The 15235-nt window shown below is 37.8% G+C and overlaps 1 protein-coding gene across 2 annotated transcripts in view; it reads right to left on the reverse strand.

Moving 5' to 3' along the window:
- Positions 1-15228, reverse strand: part of CLCN3 (Cl-/H+ antiporter 3) — a 38827-nt gene extending 23599 nt beyond the window's left edge. For both annotated transcript variants that reach the window (XM_010169905.2, XM_010169904.2), the window contains exons 1-3: positions 15142-15228; positions 2615-2772; positions 181-280 (exon numbers count right to left, since the gene is read on the reverse strand). In XM_010169905.2, coding sequence (XP_010168207.1) covers positions 181-280; positions 2615-2772; positions 15142-15223 — 340 coding nt within the window. In that variant the 5' untranslated portion in view covers positions 15224-15228. The remainder of the gene's footprint in view (positions 1-180; positions 281-2614; positions 2773-15141) is intronic.
- Positions 15229-15235: the final 7 nt, after the last annotated feature.

A 15235-nucleotide genomic window follows, 5' to 3' on the forward strand; every position in this document is an offset into this window, starting at 1 on the left:
CCCCCCCCAAAATGCTGAAGTCTGTAAATCAAGACAATCAACCTTTTCCTCCTCTCATGGAATTACGGTGGTAGTCTGAACCAGCTCTTATCCAGATTGGTGGATAACACGCAAATGAGAAGCACAGTAACTATACTTGCTGACAAATGTAAGAAAGAAATCCTCTCTTTTTTATTTTACCTGATGCCAAACCAGTTAGTGTGACTACCAGCCATCCTGACCATGCATCGTACAAACTTTTTGTCATCTCCCATGCTGATTCTTTCTTCTTGCTGTTAATCTGCAAGAGAAATCATTATGTATACTTGTATGTGTTTCTGTAATATGAATAGGAGGGAAAAAGCAAGTGTGACATACAACCTGCACGATGCAAGCTGCAGGCAAATATACCCTCTCTTTAAACTACAAGCATTCTCCTTGTATTTAACATGTTAGATGGATCAGCTTGGTTATTCAGGCATCAAACAACTGACAGAGGAAAGTAAATCTGCTTAATTTACAGAACTAAAACCCAGGAAATGCATTATTAGGATAAATGAATACTTTCTACGATACACATCTAAAGCATGTAATTGTAAAATCATTTCTCTCCTAAATCTTAAATTATTTTTTGTTGAACCTCAAATAAACTGTTAGTATACTCCTAATAAGCTATTCCATATAATTCAAATTCCTAAACTTCCTTTTCAAATATAAACGTATTTATCTTAAGACTAAAAACAAAAATAAAACAAACTCAAAACCTGGATAACTACCCTATAATACTTCTAGATAACTACTGCTAACGACATCTTAAGTTATTATACTGAAAAAATAGTAATTCTTATTTCAGCCTTATTTCCTTCACTTTGTGCACTTAGCAGAAATTTGTGCATAACTCATTTTATGATTAAACCTTCATTACATAATTGGATCCTGTTCTTATGATGTTTTTCATATTGTAAAAAGAGGGAGAAAGTACGTGCAACAAACGGGAAAAAACAAACAACAACAAAAAAACAAGGAAGCACAGTACTAGACAAGGAAATCTAGAAAAAAAATACCACCCCTAAAGCAAATAAATGTATATTATAGCTCCCTCTACATTTGTGAGATTCTCAAACTTTTTTTTTTTTAAATTAAAAAAAGTTGTTTCTACAGTAGCCTGTCTTTCACAACCTTCATGAACTAGTACTCATTCCTTCTTCTTTCTACATCTTTGATTACATGTCTCCTATCATTTAGGGCATATTTCTAAATTTCACAGTAGTTCTGTGACTAAGAACTGTGAACTGTCTTGTCTGACTTTTCTGTTCTCAGACATTAAAATGAGCAAAAGCTGTGAGACTTCATCCTGATAAACTATTTCCAGGTGTGATCTGCCAGGATTTGGTCAGGCCCAGCATTCTATCCAATGTCATCTCCACTAGACACATCTGCACTGTAAAGATGGCATTATATTAATTACTGCCTAGACATCACATTATGAAATTAAGTATAACATGGAAAACACCTTCTTGCTTTTCATTAAAAGCATTCAAACAAGGTACGTGTTCTCAGACATACTGTCCAAGGACCTCTTTTCCTTAGAAAAGCAATGGTGGATGTTTTGTTTTTTAAACTAGTGTAAGATTACCTTTTTAACCATGTCAAAGTAAATCAGCATATACATCCTACATTTGCTTCCAGTAAGTTAAAAACAGAGTTTCCAAAGAAAGCAGAATAATGTTACAGTGCTGTACGTGAAGGAACCTCTCCCCTGGCCCTTTCATACTATTACAATTAATTTTTAACTATTCATTTTGACCAGTTAAAAATATTTTAGGAGAAATCACATCTCCAGATCTGCTCTGTTTTTAAGGTTCATTATTGTAAGCACCCTAAAAGTTTGGCAGTAATGCTCTAAATAGCATATTTCCTCCTAAAATGCTATTGAACAAATCTGTTACATGAATGACTGTAGCCAGCACCTTAGTGACTAATACAACTAGAGTCTGTTTCATGAAAGAACTTGTTGCAGAGCATGCTGAAAAGATGAACAGCCTAAACCTTGAAGATCTGAAGAAATCAACAGAAAAGAGGAGAGAAGCAAGGTCTGTGACGGAAGAGTGGAAAGGACATTTACCATACATACTGAGACTAATTTTTGTTAAGCATATATACACTGCTACGTGTTTTAGATACGAGAATTTTAACTTTCCACAATCCAAACAACCACAGCACTACATAGCAGTAGCACAGATACACCTGTGTCAGTGTAAAAGCAATATACATCAGTGTTCACTTTTCAGTACCACCATAAGCACTACTATACTATTACAAATATATCTACACTAGAAAATAGCCTGAAATACACCAGCATGCAAAAAAGGCAGTATTTTAAAAATGTCATTTGGGTGACACTGAACTATTCCCACTCTATTAAATTACTGTTTCCTTTCCAAGTTATCACACTGTTGCAGGACTGCAGGTATCAGTGAAACAATGATTTTTTAATAGCATTCAAGTAGTTCTAGCTGATGTAACTACTAAAAAATTTAAAGTATGCATATATTTGTACGCATTAGTAGATCAGACCTTAATTCCAACATCCAACAAAAACTATTTTCTAAGTACTGTTATTTATCACAAGTACCCGTCTATGCCTTTCTCTGTCTTTGCACTTCTCTCGAACCCAGTCAATGGTATGGAAGTCATCGTATGTTCCTACTCCAGGAATTGGTTCATCCAGAAGATCCAGTAAATGTGTTGAACTGTTGATACTTCCTCCATTTGTCATTGTATAATGAGTTCCTGTGGGAGAGGAAAGAGCAGAATGAATTAATTCTGCAATAAATGAAGTATTCTAACGTTCACAACACTACAGCATATAAAATTTCTTAACTAGTAATTAATACACTTCCCATAATATGCATATTTTACTTTATTTAGGTCTCTCAGTGTTGCATGTCACTATTTTTTTCTGTCACTCATCTGTACATTAAATTTGCACATTAGTGACTTTGTATTTCCATTGGTTAAATATGAATGTACAAGTCAAATTGTTCTGCTTTGTGTGCAGACTCTAGAGCAACTTCAATAGAACAAAGTGGAAAAAATGAGCAGCTTTAACACACATTTAGCTTGAAGTTTATTTCAGTTTATGAACTACAAGAGGAACATCTGACTGTAAGAAAACAAAGCCAGATGATTAAAAGTCCACAGCACTTCCATAAGTTACGAGTTATTTTTAAATATATATACTACTGATTACCAATCTCTCCTACATGTTTAAACCAAACCTAAAATACATTACAAACCGCTTATCTGTGCAGCTAAAAAGTAACAGAAAGCCAAGCAATACTTCTTTATTTCATGTAACTCACAGAACAGCCCCCAGTCATGAGAAGTTGGAAGTACTGTATAAAAATGTCTTCTTCTAATCTGTCATTCCTATCTAGTTCCTTCACAAGCAGCTTGCATAGCAACATCCCCAACAGTATTTCTTTCAGTGATCAAGAGCAAGAGAAGTACTGAGAAGTTTTCCCTCTTCAAAAGTGATCAAGAAAGTTTTTTTTTTAAACTTTCAAATGTCACCAACTCTTTAATATCTTGGGTTTTTTTCAGTTCCTGCAGTACAGAACTGAAATATAATTTTCTGATGGATGGTTGCCTAAATATAGCACGGCCACCATTTGTCCACCCACACAAATTGCTTCTGTAACAGTAATTGCTATAAGGGGAACATTTATAATGAGGTTAATATAGATAGTGATTTAAAGAGTGATTACTCTCATTTATTTGACTAAGAATAAAATAATTTGGCCAACAGCATGTGGCGTACCACAATAATCTCTGTTCTTAAAGAAGTAGACCCAAGCTGGCCAAGACTTCTATCAGACAGCTACTAGAACGCATTTCACTAGACTGACACTGGGATGGTTAGGTAGGTGGGGGTTTTTTTGAGTTGGGGTTTCTTGTTTCGTTGGTTTTTTTGAGGTTTTTTTTTTATTGCAGGTTCAGCTTCTGGGTCTGGTCAGCAGAAGTTTTCAATTTATCAAAAAAAAGAAGTCTTCAAAGGGCCTACCTGTAAACTTCCAAACACTACAAATCTCAGTCCTCAGTTCTCATCAACTGACAGTCAGACTTATACATAGGTAAAATATGCTTGTTCCCTTCAAATTTGTGAAGTCTGAGACCTAGCAGAAGCAGTGTGACACCTTCCGTTACACTCAGACCCAAAGGCGTGCCTCAGCCATCTATTGCTTGAGGGGTCTCGTTTATGTCTGTTTATTTGGATGTTTTCTTAGTGGTAAAAGACAACACACAAGAAAATAATACAAAAATCCTATTAAGACAAAATGCAATCAAAAATTTTCAAAATACACAAACTACTCATTACATATACACATTACATATAGAAAAGCTTAAAATTCTATAAAAATATTACCTTTTTTTTTTAAATCCTCAAGTAAAAGAAGAGAATGCAAATACAGAAGAATTCCTCAACAATGCCAATACCATCCTCTCATGCTAGCCTGGCTGCAAACTTTCTTAAAACTGTTTTTTTCCCCAGTCTATTCCATATTAAGTTCTCCCTCACCTATTCAACATACCTAAGCCCTGTAAATCTCTTCCCAAAGCTGCTGCTAGTCTCTCTTAAGGCAGATGTAAAGAAATATTATCTATGCTTCCATTAATAAAAGGCTAACAACAACAAATTAAAATCAGACTTGCTAGTAGAGGTGATTGTGAAAACCTTGCTTTAGGAAAAGGGATTCAATTCTCTTGCCATTTCCAATTCTCATATCTAGAAAGGAAGTGTAAGATCCATGTCTGGGTAGCTGAAAGGGCAAGCTGATCTCATGGAAAAGGCAGTAACAAAATTCACACTGTAATGATTAGTTTAGCTCTCAAAATTAAGAGAGCAACAGATAATGAAAATATTTATTTTTACATTAAATTAACCTCCTTTGCAAAGCAAGGGGACATAAATTAAATTCAGCCACAGTTTAATTATTAACCTCCTGCAAAGTTACAATGTGATCAAGCAGTTTCCTGAACCTGAGTGATCACAGTAGGACAAAAGCATGCCTTTGCTCCAGGGGAGTTGGTTTTATGCCCTGCTATATATGAAGCAATATGAAGTTATAAGGAGCTATGCCACACAAAGTAAAGGAGAGTTGAGAGTTATAAATGCACCAAAACCAGTAACAGATGATTTTATGCATATCACAAGGTGCTAAATTGGAATTCTCTGCAGGGAAACCATGAGGGATGGCACCATACTCATTACACTAGACCCCAAGCAGAACTCGGAGTAGGCTACAAAGAATGGTCATTGCCTGCACACAATAAAAATCCCACCAAACCTACGTCAGGCTCCTACTTTGCCAGCATTCACTGGCACAATAAATACTGAAATGTAATATAAATGAATACTGTATGATAGGGAGGACATACAGAAGAAGATGTGAAGCTGAAGAGTTGGTTTTGTTGAATACAGATCTCCCATGAACACTTGATGCAGCTGAACAGTTGTACCAAGTGAGAACAGGCAGCAGCGATACCCTGCATTAGCCTGTGGTAGAAAAGCTGCTCTATAGAGGACCACAAAGAGGACAACTGCACAAAATCTGATGCTCTGTATCTGAGATAAGCAAGTCTGACAGTAGTGGGAGAGGACATTCTCTGGCTAGTATTATGATTTATGTAACATATACCTATTCTAAAGAATTTAAAGAAATATACCCTTACCAATACTCAACCAGGACAAGTTGTTAACAGTAATACACTGTACTTTGGGACACCTGACCAGAACGAGGTACAGCAAAAACAAATAAAAATGCTACATGGAAAAAACTGGAATAAGAGAAGTAGATTCCAACACCGTAAAAAAGGTCTCATCTCTGAAGGGGTGAGGGGTTTTTGTTTGGTTGGGTTTTTTGTTTGTTTGTTTTTTTAAGTGAGAATGAAAAAATACAATCCCAAATTGCTTGAGAAGTCACTATGGCTGACAGAAAAAGCAGTCCTTACCATACTGCTCTCCTTCATTTCTCTCTGAACAGGAAGTTATACTGCATGGCTGTTCGCTCCCAACACTGATCCAACCTACTGCTTTGCTTAGCTAGTCCCTTCTGACAGAAAGCAGGAACAAAGAAATTTGAGAACTAATATTTTGCTACTCATACAAGTTGTTTTACACATTACAGATTCCTCCTTGTGTCATATCCCCTCTGAGGCAAGGAATATCTCTTCTTTCATATGCTACATATATGGCTCATACAAGCAGTCTTGAATCTTGATTGATGTTGGAACTATGACAACTATGACAAAAAGCTGATTTATGTAAATTACACATAGTATTTTTCAGGTGCCATGCACAACATTTTCAAAGGCTTCCTCACCTCCTCTAATAGTGATCCCATACCCCCTCGGCCTTTTGCAACTCAGTAGATTTCTTTCAGATCTGAAAGCAACCCTGAGCAACATGTAGCTGGTGAAAAGTCATGGGTTTTTTAAAAGAAAATACCTGTTAAATTTTTAGTTAATTCATTTAAAAAGGAAAAGATCACATCAGCAAGGACTAGTACCCGTAAAACACAAGCAGACCATTACTGACTTCACTACGGTACAGTTCAAAAATTTTCAAGATAAAACGTTTTAAAACACTTAATAAATCAAAACATGAGTTGTCAACATTCATATGCTGTTGCATTTTTCACTTCACAAATCTCTCGGAACAAGTCCCCGGTGAAGGAACCCAGTAGATCATAATTCAGGGTCCTGCTATCCTGTCCCTGGTATGAAGAAATGGACAGCCAGTGGACCTGGGTTGTCACTTTTTCTTAGTGTTCTCCCTTCCAGGGAGGCAGTGGGTTCCAGTTTCCACACTCTACGAGTTAAAAATCCCACTGGAAGTACACTTAAAACACCCTGAGTTAAAGACATGAGGTAGCTGGTGCTTCACAGTTACCTAAACACAGTTTCAGGCAAAAAAGGGGTTTTGCAACATACTTGATGCTCCTGATTCCTGCATAACTCTTCAACAATCCTTCCCAACTCTTTCCTTGTGCACAGTGTTCCTTCTTTTCTCATAAAAATAATGAGAAGAGAAACATCAAGATTTAAAACAAATACTGCACCCTAGGTAATCAAACAGTGCACGATAGATTTTTATGGGGTTCTCTACCCATATGATTATCTGAACAATTACCCAATATCACCTAAAGAACAAATCCACACAGCTACAGCCTCCACAGAGAATAAAGTACAGAACTGACACATGAGCAGGCTCAAGTGGGTGGTTAACAGAGTTAACAAGAGATCATAATTTTATGATAAAGTTTAAGACCCCTTCTATATGCTATACAGTATATAACATACATCTTCTGAATGCACATCACAAAATGCACACCGTTCTCTCTCAAACTGAGTATATATCAGTCGAGGGAGGTGATTCTCCCCCTCTACTCCACTCTCATAAGGCCCGACCTGGAGTACGGCATCCAGTTCTGGAGCCCCCAACACAAGAGAGACATGGAGCAATTAGAACAAGTCCAGAGGAGGCCACGAGGATGATACGAGGGCTGGAGCATCTCTGCTATGAGGACAGGCTGAGAGAGTTGGGGCTGTTCAGCCTGGAGAAGAGAAGGCTCCAGGGAGATCTTATAGTGGCCTTCCAGTACCTGAAGGGGCCTACAGGAAAGCTGGGGAGGGACTTTTCATAAGGGCAGTTAATGACAGAACAAGGGGAAATGGGTTTAAGCTGAAAGAGGGGAGGTTTAGATTAGATATTAGGAAGAAATTCTTTCCTGTGAGGGTGGTCAGACACTGGAACAGGTTGCCCCGAGAAGCTGTGGATGCCCCCTCCCTGGAAGTGTTTAAGGCCAGGTTGGATGAGGCTTTGAGCAACCTGGTCTAGAGGAAGGTGTCCCTGCTGATGGCAGGGGTGTTGGAACTAGATGATCTTTAAGGCCCCTTCCAACCCAAACCGTTCTATAATTCTATGAAATGGGACATATCTCTCAGGACATAATTACACAGTAAGGCTGAGCTGATCTAACAGACTGCTGCCACCCAAACAGGAGATCTTGTTCCCCCTATTTCTCCCTCCCATTCTTGGTCACACTCTCCTACTTCTACTCCTGGCTCAGCTCTGTCACTCTTGGATCTGACTGCACAGTACATCAAGCAAACATGCTAGTCCAACTAAGTCGACAAAACTAACAAAAAAAATTCTGCCACTATACAAGCTTCTGGTTCTGTCAGACAAGAAATGAAATAGAACCAGTGCAAGAGCAAGAACTGACAGAAGAGATGGGGAACGACAAGCAGCTTCCCCACCTTCCACAGCAACAAACTGTCAGACTAGTTATACTGAAATATATAAATACACCCTTGGGGTCTTGTTAAATTTTAATTATGTCTTTCTGCTGGAAACAATTCAAAACTCCCATATAAATATTAATATCCAGACACTATGCAGTTACATCCATTTCATAGAGCTCAAAACTCCAGAAGGTGGCTACATTTAAAAACATTTCAGTTGTGAACACAACAAGAGATAAACGGTGTCAATATGAGAGTCAATAGCAGAGCAACAGCAAGACCCAATTTCTCAAAGGTATTTCTCTACAAGCTACAGAACTGCTAACTCTTATAGCAAAAATACACTAGTTTGCTGCTGCTCTCACATCCCTTGTTCTAGACAGTCCACAACTACAGAGTATTGTCCTCAGCAGCCATCCTTCTAGCTGACAGCAGTCCAACGTGTTCCATTTGTGGTACTCTGAACAGTATGAAAGGAAGGGGGAAAAAACGCACCCCTGTGAGTGAAAATGAAGCTAATCAGTTTACACCAAGGCTGGAATAAGCTCTCCCTGACATAACCATCCAAACCTGCTGAGCGCTAAAATCAGCAGGGGCTGCAGCTTTCCAGAGACCAGATACTAATCCAAGGCTTTGCTTCACCCGTGTGTCCTTGGGTATTAGGTAGCAAGGGGAATGGAGGTGGGGAAGTGCCCTGAATGCAACGCACACCATTAAGGATCATTTACACTCGTAACAAAGAAGATTTGTAATCACAGGATACATGTTAGTGCCTGCGCTGCTCTGTCTCCATTTTCAGACCTCAAAATATGAGGCTGTCAATTAAAAAAAAAAAAAAAAAAAGAAAAGAAACAATCATCAGTTTATTTAAATTTGTCTGTAACCACTCAAGAAGAATCATAAGGACCATTGTCTTTTCTTAGCTAGAAGTAATTTTTAAATTTCAGAATCGGGAGCACAGCATGCCATGCCAGAGTGCTATCATTCACTACTATTGATGATCAATGATTTTAAAGTCTCCGTAATCAAGTAATAACATTCCCCTTTGTGTCTAACAATGAATTTTCAGCCTGTCGCTTCAGTTGGCTCTTCTAAACTCATCAAAGGCTTAAAAGCACAAATTGGTCTCTGCATGACAATCAAAATGCATACAAAAATTACAAAACTATACATACACTAACTGAGAAAAATCAGCTGGAAAAAATCTGATAGATGATGGGAAAGAATCTGAAAAGGGAAAAGATCTGATGGGAAAGATCTGATAGATGATGGGAAAGAGGAAGACTCAGAAGAAGATCTGAAGAAGAGGGAAAATAAAGACAATGCTTTATCAAAGTACTGAGTGATAATCTCCTCCTCTCCATTTCTTCTGCCCTCTACCCCAAATTTGGGTTAAAAGTAACCTTTAAAAAAGCAAGAGTTAAATGAAAGCGAAATAGTAGCACCTCAGAGTTAAACCAAGACTTCGGAAGGCTTGCATCCACTGCAAACGCACAGGAATCTGAGAAGGCAGCAAAGAGGACATCAAGTATTGCTCAACGTGTATAGCATAATTAAAAAAACATAAATAGCTTTGGCTTTTTACTTTAGGTGGAAGAAATACTTCTATTTCTATGAATCAGAAAAAAAATGGCTTTATTATTACAGATTTCATAGAATCATAGAATGGTTTGGGTTGGAAGGGACCTTAAAGATCATCTAGTTCCAACACCCCTGCCATCAGCAGGGACACCTTCCTCTAGACCAGGTTGCTCAAAGCCTCATCCAGCCTGGCCTTAAACACTTCCAGGGAGGGGGCATCCACAGCTTCTCTGGGCAACCTGTTCCAGTGTCTGACCACCCTCATAGTCAAGAATTTCTTCCTCATATCTAATCTAAACCTATCCTCTTTCAGTTTAAACCCATTTCCCCTTGTTCTGTCATTAACTGCCCTTATAAAAAGTCCCTTCCCAGCTTTCTTGTAGGCCCCCTTCAGGTACTGGAAGGCCGCTATAAGATCTCCCCGGAGCCTTCTCTTCTCCAGGCTGAACAGCCCCAACTCTCTCAGCCTGTCCTCATAGGAGAGGTGCTCCAGCCCTTGGATCATCCTCATGGCCTCTTCTGGACTCGTTCTAACTGGTTTTCTTGGAGTCTTAAAGGCAGAACGGACTAATTTCTTTAGCTATGTTTATGATGAATAGGGACTTCAGATATGCAAGTGGAGTTATGGGGATCCCCACACTACTAAAGGTACAACTTCAATAGTAAGATGAGCAGTGCAGGAAGGAAATGAGAAAAAATAAAAGGTATAACATTACAAAAGGGAAGTAATCCATCATCTAACAATGGTCAAGGCAATGAGTCAGAACAACAGAAATTTAGGTAACCAGATTTTGAAGCACTGCTGCTGCATGTAGATAAAAGCTACTTGCTTCCACGTTGTTTTGGAGGGCAAAGATGGGATGCGAGAAAAACAATAATTCTGCTAATATTATTATCCAGTCAGGCCCAAGGAGGGCAGAATCTTGGTTTGTTCATTAGCCTTCTAATACCACATCTCAAAATTATTTCCAAAATTGAGAAACACATGCCTAATAGAGAACCTTATGACTCACACAGCACATGCAGACAGATAACCTGTAGGTGCCTACAAAGAACTGTAGTTGTATCTCATGGCACTGTCTGTTAATCACCAAAGTTACATATGCTAAACTCATAACTGAAAATCTTTATCCCCTTTTTATACTAGGGACCTTTAAAACAAAGTGCAGCAGAAATTCAGTGCTGTAACCACGCTGAGTTTCTCCAAGTAACGCTTTTTCTTAAAGCATTCAATGTGAGACAACTATCATCATCTTGATTGCATTCTCAGTCATGAGCCTGTAATTAGTCTAAAAATAAATTTTATTATTCTCCCTCTGCTACCAATAAAATTACAGGGTCAAACTCTAGCTCTGAGCGTGTGTACACAACTTTCATACCCATTTACTTCAAAGGTCATGCTGAGAATCTCGGTCTCTAATGACTTTTGATTTATCTACTAATTCTTAAACGTAAGAGGCCCACAAGCAGAAATGCAGCCTAAAATACAAAAGTATAACTTTTACCACTTAGAGGATCTGAACTGACTCAGTTTGCATCTGACTCAAACTCTTCCTAGAATATTCATAAATATCCTCTGCTGGCAGGGGGGTGGAGATGTTTCCCCAATATTTCAGTTGATAGTGTAGTCTAAGCAACAGGAGTTGCACCTACACACAGTGGTGACTGGTGTAAAATAAATGAAACTAAGTTATTTTGTCTCTCTCTCTCAAAAAAAAAATCAGATTTACTAAAAGTAAGTAATCAGTAAATTTGGTGTGCTCTTTATGTATGTAATTTTCACACCTCCTGGCTACTGACTCAATCGTAGAATATTAGTGGTACAGCATTTCCTTAATTTTGCCTGAGGACTTCCAAAATCTAAAATCTAAGATGTGCTTATGCATATGTAACAAATAAAAGGGAGTTAACAACCCTTGTGCTTGCTGAAGCTCGGGTTTTGCTACTGGTAGGCTGGCCACTATACATGTACTGCTATTGCTCAGATTTCAAATCTTTAAAGAAGGGTAAAATGAATGCTTATTTAGGAAAAAAAAGGAGTGAGGGGAATCAAAGCGTGTGAGCATGTCTGTGGATGGCTGGAAGACAAGCAAGATACTTATTACCTGGAACTTTCAAAAGGGTCCAGCTAATAAAAATGATGCAAAAACAAATCCAAGGGCAAAGAATTGAGCAACACAAGTAATTTATTTACACAACATATAACCCAGCATATGGTTTATTATATAAAAAATTCTTATGAAAAAGTGTACATATCAGTTACTTTTGATACATGCAATCCTAAATCAGGATTTTAAAACCCTTTCTGAGAAGATAAATAGTACTTTTAACTCCTTTAGTTAACAGAAAAGATGGAGAACTGTGTTCCTGCAGTTTTATTTCAGTATAACAGGGAAGATAAGGAGGTCTGGAACAATGCATTTAGAACCACATAAAGAGAAGTCTCAGGACAGAGTAAGTTAAAGGAACTCATGATAAGAAGTATTCAAGAATATCTGTATTTTGTTGAAGAGGTAACGATGAGTAATCAACATTAAAATATAAATACAATTAATAAATACATATTTTAAAATCTTTCCATTTGCTGTTTCACGGTGTATTTGCACTGAAAAAAAAATAAAACATCTTCTTAATGCAAACCAACGGTCAGGCTTTTAATAATAATGCATTATAATACTAATTGAAAGGGCCATTAATTAAACCTCCAAGACCCCTAATGATTTAAACAGTCATTTCATCACTGTTGAGGTACAGCCACTTTGGGTGAGCTACTGCAGTCAATTAGTGCAACAAATGCTTTGATGTTACAAAGCAGTTTTGCATGACATGAACATTACTCTGCAGGACAGAAGAGCTGTCAGTATGTGAATAAGGGAAAAAATTCCACTGGCTTTAACAATTAAGCTTGTTTTCTCAAAACATCTTTATCCATTTTCTCTTAGCTTATTATTACAATGCTCTGAAATCTACACGAGAGGAAAAAAACCTTGGTAGCATCCTTTTTTAGACTCAGAGATAATAAGGAAATATCAAGAATTTACTTCAAATTTCTGGTTTTGTCTGTTAGCATTTTAAGCCTTATTCTGATAACTAGATGACAATAACAGATTTCTGTGGTATTGTAAATCAGAAAACCCACAAATTTTGATGAAATCTATGGAACAAACTGGTCTGGAGATTCAATTTTCTTCTGAGTCATAAGCACTTGATAAATTAAGATTTGCGAGAGATTATGGTAATGCTGTTGGGGTTTTGTTATTGTTTGTTTGCTTTTATATCTAAACTCAGTATAACAAACCGAAGAAGAACCAGTAACACTGGTTTTGAAATACAGTATTAGAATTTAAGAAGGACCAGCCCTAACGGAATTCAGTGAAACTCCAAGAAGTGACAAGTCACAACTGGGAATTCTCTTGTTGGCTCTTAGTGGTGTCACCACAACCAGAACACCTAGTCGAACCCTCAGCTGTTTTCATTACACAATTTCTAAACTGTATATTTAACAGCAATACACCAGTGTGCCAGATACCATTTTGCACTGCAAATATCTATTTTTCATTGTAAAATCAACTAAAATTTGGTAATTTCTGTCTGATCACATTTTAATGTCTAACTATAATTTGCAGAGTTTGAATGTGTAATAACAGGGCTGTTTTGCAGTTTTCATCTTTAAAACTATCTACAAATCTACATCACAGAAAAGCTGAGGTTGGAAGTGATCTCTGGAGGTCATCTGGTCCAGCCCCCCTGCTCAAGCAGGACCACCTACAGCCAGTTGCCCAGGACCACATCCAGATAGCTTTTGAATATCTCCAAGGAAAGAGATTTCACAACCTCTCTGGACAACCTGTTCCAGTGCTCAGTCACCCTCACAGTGAAAAACTGTTTCCTGATGTTCAGAGGGAACCTCCCACATTTCAGTTTGTGCCTATCGCCTCTGGTCCTGGCACTGGGCATCACTGAAAAGAGTCTGGCTCTGTCTTCTTCGATTTGATAAGACCTCCAATTCACACCTTGCAAGTGTTCTAAGAAAATACCATCCTTGATGTCTCAGAAGGGATTCAAAAATCTGACTTAGAGCGCTATCCAGCACCTGCCACGAAATTATCCAGGCAGAGAAAAATTTGATTGTTTTAAAATACTCTAAGTCATATTAGAACTTGTTGATATTCTTAACATATGCTGAAAAACATTCTAAGAATCATAAAAAGATAACAAATAACCTTTTATATAAACTACTAAAACACAGACAAAAATGCTAAATAAACATTTTAAAAGTGTGATCTTTATTTATTTACAGCAGCACCAGTTTACAAGGAGAGGTGAAACAATGGACAGAAAAAAAAAATCACCTTATGTAAACCATCTCAGCCTACCTCCTCTCTAATGCCATCACCAGTAGCCATAAATGTTGATAACTTTCTAATTTTAGATTAACCAATTTAAACAAAAGTGACAACTTACCACATATGCTATTTTTAAACACCAAAGTGTAACCATCTAATCCAACCAGGAAAACAACTTATATCCTCATAATTTGAAGGCATAACTTTAACTTACTCCTACTATATCTTTTCTCAGTACAAAACCACATCTTTATAGAATGTGTTCTGCTTTAAATTTTCAGTAAGAAAAAAAAAGGCAAGCTCAAAAGAGGACTTTTTTCCTGAACATTGACAACACTGTTTTAATATCCTTCGTTGTAAGCAACAGTGTAAAGAATCTATCACAAAGCTGCAGTTTCTTAAGAGGTCATCAATATTAGCTTAAATAACATACTAGAATTGTATACCTTTCCCTTCATACATCAAAGACGTCAACAAAGAGTCAAGTCTAAAGCACACATAACAACTTCAAGCTAGACAAATGCTGTTCCTATTCAAGTTACTGAAAGGCATGAAAATACCCTAGTGAATAAACTCTTGCCAATTCGGTCATGGTCAGTCACAATCACAATTTGGGGATTTATTTGTGCATGAGATTTTTATTTATTAAAAAAAAGAGAGAGTGCAAGGGAAAGACTGCCACATACTGAAGATGGAGTCACAAACCGATGAGATGTGAAGCAGGGCTAATCTGCCCACAGAGAAAACAATCACTGACAGCACAGGAACGAGCCAGAACTGAATCCCCCTCCGACAAAGGGCATCGGGCTGCCAAAACAAAGCGAGGCAGTAATTAACAAGCCCTTACCCCTCCGCTTCACATCTGAACAGCAGTCTCACACGTCCAGACAGGCGAACAAGTAACTCGAACGTAAATTCGGCATACCTCGTTTGTGCAACTCCCTGAGCGGAATGCCGTCTGCCCCCCCGCCATCGTAGGGCAGATACGGATCCGAAGAGACATCCATGGACGCGAGGAT

The sequence above is a fragment of the Antrostomus carolinensis genome, unplaced genomic scaffold (assembly GCF_000700745.2).
Source record: "Antrostomus carolinensis isolate BGI_N321 unplaced genomic scaffold, ASM70074v2 scaffold17066, whole genome shotgun sequence".
In the NCBI taxonomy this organism is placed as follows: domain Eukaryota; kingdom Metazoa; phylum Chordata; class Aves; order Caprimulgiformes; family Caprimulgidae; genus Antrostomus; species Antrostomus carolinensis.